The sequence below is a fragment of the Chondrus crispus genome, genomic scaffold (assembly GCF_000350225.1).
Source record: "Chondrus crispus Stackhouse genomic scaffold, scaffold_68, whole genome shotgun sequence".
NCBI lineage: Eukaryota > Rhodophyta > Florideophyceae > Gigartinales > Gigartinaceae > Chondrus > Chondrus crispus.
The window spans coordinates 292,590-299,155 of NW_005178626.1; the positions used below are offsets into that span (position 1 = coordinate 292,590).

The 6,566-nt window shown below is 47.5% G+C and overlaps 1 protein-coding gene across 1 annotated transcript; it reads right to left on the reverse strand.

Moving 5' to 3' along the window:
* Positions 1-5,627: 5,627 nt before the first annotated feature.
* CHC_T00008832001 (hypothetical protein) lies at positions 5,628-5,903 on the reverse strand. Its single transcript, XM_005710815.1, has one exon. It carries the CDS (start codon positions 5,901-5,903, stop codon positions 5,628-5,630), a length of 276 nt encoding a protein of 91 aa, XP_005710872.1.
* Between the last annotated feature and the right edge of the window lie 663 nt (positions 5,904-6,566).

Below are 6,566 nucleotides of genomic sequence, written 5' to 3' on the forward strand. Positions count from 1 at the left end.
AGTACACTACAGTTGTGAGTTTTTCATTGGTCGTCCTGAAGTAAGGATGCATCTTGGTTCCCTTCAAGTACAGTATTATATGAGGTGTTCTTAAATTTTAGATGGTTCGCCAAAACGTGTTCCAGATCGGCAAAGCTGTTCAGCATCAGCTGGCTCGGGCGCTCGTCCTCCCGTGCGTGTCCTCCTCCTTTTTCATCCTACTACCCCTCGTCTAAGCTGTATAAATACCTAAGTCCGCTTAGGTTTCTTCCCGTTCTTCGCATCGTCATGCGCCTCATTGCACATCCCTTACGTGCACTATCTCCTCCGCCATCCTTCGCTTTTGCGTTTGCTACTTCTTTGCCCATCACCCTTCCTCTTTACGATTCAATCTCGCACTCCTCTCCCGCCGTCTGCTTCCTCTGTATATATGTCTGTTCCCTCATACGCACATCTTAATCTATTCACGCGACCCTTCCGCCTCAATGGAAGACTCCGGAAATCACCAATCGTAAATTGATTCGTACTTTTTTTTGCGATTAAAGCATGCCAACACCGAGTTTTGTGTCGTATCAAACGGACGATTGCTCCCCCTTGGGAGCGGCACCAGAACCTGTACCAAATCACAAATCTGCACACCACAACACCAACGCAGCCACTCTGACAGACCACTCTACATCGAGCAGCGATCTTTCCGCTTCCATCTCAACGCTCCCTCGCTTTGCCTCCACCTTTGCACCCCCCGTGTGTCGCCTAAATCTCGGCGTTGTCGCCGCAGTCCCTTTTTCCCCGCGCCCCACAAAGTCACTACGACTCATGAAGTTCAAGGCAATGTACTGTATATCCCGCAAAAGTAGTCTGCTACTGTATCAATTTGTTTTTTTCCGCAGTCATGTCGGAAATCTTCGTATCAAAAGCCGCCGCGGTAGTGGGGCAACGCTGAGGGAGGAGAAAAAGAATACTTGCTTTCTCCGAGGCTAGTAGAGCTAGGCGTCGACGGAGCTCCTTTTTATTTAAGACAAATCAAAGAAACGAAAGCAGTAAATCGCACTCTGGCCCCCGCCCCTATTCTGCAAAGAAAAACAGAGAGGGCCCTGCGACAAACGGCCCAATTCCCCGCCTGAACTTCCTTCCTCTCAGGCCGGGTCGCAGACGGCGTACTGTACGCAGACCAATATCAACCCCGGCTACCTTTACATTAGTAGCAATTCTACTTCTGCTAGTCATCATAGTGTACCCAAACAGACCGACGGGCAATAAATGCGAATTTACGAAATCTATAAAAATGTCGTGACATTCCGGCCAGCAAGTGCCATATTGACACGTGACCCTCGCAACCTACCCGTTTCTTACAGCCCCACAGCAGGAGCCAAGTGGACCCGAGTGTTTGATATCCTCAAGTAGCTTCTCTCTCGATTATTCTACAGACTTCATTCTGCATGTCCAATATGCAAGTCATCCGTGCACGCCTTCTTGCCGAAGCTTGTTCTATTGTATCGCCTGCGAATTCCTCTGTGGAAACACAGTGAAAATCCATATATCTGAAAGAGTACGCCACAAATGATGAGCTCTCTAGCACGCAATCTCACCAATTGCTAGTGTCTAGTGTCTATTGGACCTTTGTCCTCATACATATGAGAGCATTATTCGACCTATTTTATTCTTGACTTGCGCTTCCTCGACAAAAAAGAAAAATATACCCGCGCCGCTGCACTTAACTTCTGACATGGGCACGGAAACAACTTTGTGAGAATTGCATATTCTTCCTGGTCGTTTTTAGATATGCCTGAAAAAGAAGCTTTGTTAAACCACTTTAAACCGCATGTAAAATAACTTTGACACCCAAAACCCCAGTTTAAAAAGGAATATGTGCTCAATCTGCATCGCATTCTTAATCTTTCTGAGTATTTAAAGCTGCTCTCCGGGAGTTCTGCAAGATCTTAATGCCGAAAACAAGTGCGTCAAGGAAATACTGTCCAAGATAGCCTTTTAATGTTCAATTTAATTATATATTGTTGCAAAGAGCTGTCCTCATATGAGAACAAGCCCCGGTCGGATAGACACTAGACGACGAATGACCTCGTATGATGTTACTTTTCCACTAATTTTTCCCGATTTGTGCTTTCCCAACAACGAGGAAAAGATACTCTCGCCACCGCAGTTGAATTCTGCGTTGCGGAAGTGTGGAGTTTGGTGAGATCTGCACGTCTTTTCCAGCCATTTTTAGAATGCCTTAAAAAAGGGGCCTTTTTGACTGACCTCAAAATGTTATATGCTGATATCTTCGAAACCAAACCGCCTGTTTAAAAAGACAACTAATCATTGAAACTTCATTAGATTCTTAGTCTCTCTGTGTATTGATAACTGCCATCCCAATGTTTTCCAAGATGTTATTGCCGACGGCATATATGTTTAGGAAATGGTGTCCAAACTGACTTTATAAAGTTTCGATTCCATGTATATATTTTTGCAAAAAAAAGCTGGCCTCATATGAGGCCATGCCTGACCTCACATGAGGTCAACTTGCTGGTCGTCTAGCTAGACACTAGAGCTAGTGTCTATTGGACGGACGTTTTTGATCATGAGGATTTTTCCTGTCTGTCAGAGCATTAGAAAGACCGTCCTAAATACCGTGCATTCTAGGTGCCTTCAAGGGACTTGGACATTGTTTTTTACTCTTACTGTTACTGTTTCGCGGTAACTATGGCTTTCAGTTCTCCCTCTTTGCGCCAGAAACGGCGCGGCAAAAAAGCCTCATATGAGGCGAAATCCTCAAATGAGGCGCATTGTCCAATAGACACTAGTGTCATCGGACCATTGTCCTCATGTGAGAACATTTGTCCTCATATGAGGACAGTATTCGTCCTATTTTATTCTTGACTTACGCTTCCTCGACAAGAAAGAAAAACATACCTGCGGCACTGCACTTAACTTCTGACATGGGCACGGAAACAACTTTGTGAGAATTGCATGTTCTTCCTGGTGGTTTTTAGATCGGTCTGGAAAAGAAGGTTTGCTAAAGCACCCTAAAACCCCATGTAAAATAACCTCAAAACCAAAAACGCCAGCCCAAGAAGGCAACTTGGTACTCAATCTGCATTATATTATTAAGCTTTTTGCGCATTCAATGCTGCTATCCCGGTTTTCGGCAAGATGCTATTGCCGAAAACAAGCACGTTAAAGAAATAGTACTAAAGGTAGCTTTTTGAATGTTCAATTTAATGTATATATTTTTGTAAAAAAATAGCTGTCCTCATATGAGGACAAGCCGCAGTCGGATACTGTAGACACTAGAGCTACAGTACGGTAGTAGAGCCTGTTAGAGGGGAAGGATAGTAAGGATACTGGACCACAGTTGGCACTCAGGTGCATTATTTAGGTCGGCGGCGACGGCCGTGTGGGACCTCGCGCCCTCTGGGTTGTCGGAACATAGCATAGTCAAGAGTAGTTCTCTACTCTGCTCGCCCCTCGGCGTTCGGCCGAGGTTTCGGCGCTGACAGCCCCTGCTGCCACAGCAACGGCAGGGCCTAATGAGTGTGACGATGGAGGGGCGGTGTCGGACGAAACTAATGACCACTACTGTACGTGGTCTCGGCGTTAGCCGGGATCTACAAGGGTGAGCGCGGTCTGGTAGCCCGAGTAAACTTTACCTTCTCTAACTCTCTTTTGCTTGTCTCGGGACCAGATCGACAGTTGCTGTTGGTTTACAACTTGACTTGTTATCTCTTGCCCCCTTCCCCTTGCTTCTCCCCCTCCTCAACCCGTGGAGCCTCCTTTTTTTATCGCCGCCCCAAGGCGTCTAGGAAGTTCCAGCACTCATTCCTAATTTGCAACTACAACCGGATTGTAATCGTGCACTTAAAATTACGAGTTGCATGAAAACCCGAGCACACGACCCCCTTCTCCCCGTACACCTTGAAAGATAAACTTAGGGCACACCGATTCAAAGCTGTGAATACGCGAGCAAACTTGAGACGAAACAGTCCAAGAAAGAACATGAGAGACAATGATTCAGCGATCTTGGATAATATGGAAGGCCAGGACAGACTTCTATCTGAGAAGGGGAGCGCTGCCTCCGGCCCAGAGCCGGCCGTGGCGAGCAATAAGGGTCTTGACCGGACCAAGATGCCTTTCACGGGAACAGACAGAAGAACATTGAAGGTGATGACTTACGCGATCCCGACGGCATTGTACGTGGCTGGAAGTCTCGGATTGAGCTGGACGAATCTGATTACATCACGGATATTGCCCTTCCTGGCCCTCGGTGAATGGGCGCTTCTTCAGGCAACATTACTCGTAGTGAGGAGATTCCAGAGGAGCAACTGGAAACGAACGATAGAAGACGCTATATTGGACTGGGCTGTAATGCGGGTTTATTTGGGTTATCTGACTATAGCCTGCATTTGTGTCTTAGCAGATAACTTGTATTCCGGATCGGCAGTACCGGCGCTTGTATTAGATTATGTCTTATTCCCCTTAGAGTCGATCATGTTCGACCACTACAGAATTGGCGCTTTCATCGTCAACCTGGCCTGGTGCTGCTTAGTCATCGATGTGCTAGAAGGGCGGGTTAACAGAGCGTACATCAGGTCCTTGAGATTAACTACCTTCTTCGGCCTGTCGTGGTCGTTTTACCGATTTGTTGCGGGTCACGCTGACTTACGAAGAAAGAGCAAATTTGATGGCGGGATAGTCAGGCTGGCTAAGATCTTCACAGAAACATGCTACTCAGCGAGTGAAGATGAAGAGAATAGCAGATGTCGTACTATAGTGGCATGGCAAGCACCCGAGAGGCGGGGGTTCGGGGCTTTGGACGCTAGGGAATTCATCACGCGTATCCTATCCAAGAGCTGTATTTATGACGGAGATGCCTATGCAGCCTCTCCGGTTACCAATGTGTACGTCTCAGCATTAATATATGCTGTCAATCTTATAGCTTTCGGGATTGCAGGCAAGGTCGTGGGCCCATTCGGCAAACGAGAGTTTCAATTTACTTTGAAGAATGTTATGGACACGGTCGAAGGTGTTGGAATCACTTTCTTTTTAGGTATCGCTGTGATGGCCATCATGTTCCCTAAGACGACCAGAGCTCACTTGACTTACAAAATGATCCTCGTAGATTCCAGGTCTGTGAAAGGATGGGGAGTTATGTTCTGGCGCGTGTCCGCTGAAGAAATCAATGCGTGCGTTGAGGAGGTCGGGCCCTGTCAACTTCAGTTATGGAGAAGCGGGACGGGCTGTTACATGGGTCAAGGTGCAGTAGGTGGATCCAATGAGCGGGGAGTTAATCTTTACACAAGGAAGAAATACCTTGACGAAAAGTGGGGCGAGGAGTTCTCCGCAGGCCTCGTCGGGGAGGTAGTGGCCGACGCGCCAGGCGAGCCGGTATTCCACGTTGGTACGGGTAGCCGAAGATTAGGAGAATTCCACGACGACATGCTAGTGGGGGGGTACACCTGCGTTGCGTCTGATCGATAGTAAAGTCCACGATCGAGCAACCGGACTGCACGATCTACGCCTCACGGCATACGATCAAAGTCGTGTCCGCGCAGGATTCAAGAAATTAAGAAACGCACTGGACATGAGACGGTAACATGCGCTGCATATTGGAGAATGATCAGAGAGCGTGAGGTGTCAGAAGGGTGCGCCTAGTGGCCGGCGTGCCTATCTGCAGAGGTCATGCCGGGAAGCAACCCTGACGTGCCAAGGCAGGTTATCAAGGCACAGTGACTGGACTCGGCGAGGTCAAAACAGAAGGGCGTTAGTAATACTAATCGCATAGCGAGATCCGTCATTGGAGGGAGCCAGATGACCGGTGCTGCAGGAGGTCTTCGGAACGAAAGCGAGTGTGGAAAAGGAGGCAAGAGCCAAAACGTAAACCAACGACCACACCCCCAAACACGAGCCAATACTGTAGTCCGCATAGCTGCTCAAAGGACCAGGAGCGTTGTTAAATAGACCCCGTAGAAAAAAATCGCGATAAAAAGCAGCAATGCATTGGAGTTTCGGCTTTACAGTACACAAACCTCCCATTTCAGCAACTCGCCGGTTATTACAGTATTTTTTGTGTTGGCACAATTCTGCAAATTCATTTGACAGGTGTATTTCATTGCAGATTTTTATGTGAATTTTATGTGAAACTCTCACGCGTCAACTCAGTAGTGTATCATACAGTATGCCTGTGAATGTATTTTGTTCCCTTCCTCACGCACCCCAAGCCAACCGACCTCAAGCCCTTGCCAACTGACTTCAAGCCCCTGTCGGTTGAGTACAGTACTACAGAAGGGCCCCTCCCTCACCGGAGAGTTGTACTTGAGGGGGCAACGGTGAAGGGGGAGAAAAAATAGTTGCTTGCTCCGAGGCTAGTGTCTATCGGACCGTTAGGCCTCATTTGAGAACAAAAGTTTTTTTTTTCAGACAACCAAACTCGCGGTTCCACTTCTAGTTTTTGAAACCAGAAGGCCATCACCACAGGTAAAGCATTTGCTTGTCGATTCTAGTGAAAACCAACTCGTTGATGCATATAAAGGTGTTCAAAAGAAAAAGCCGGCTAAGAGCATCCCCACCGGCATGAGCAAAGAGTTAAA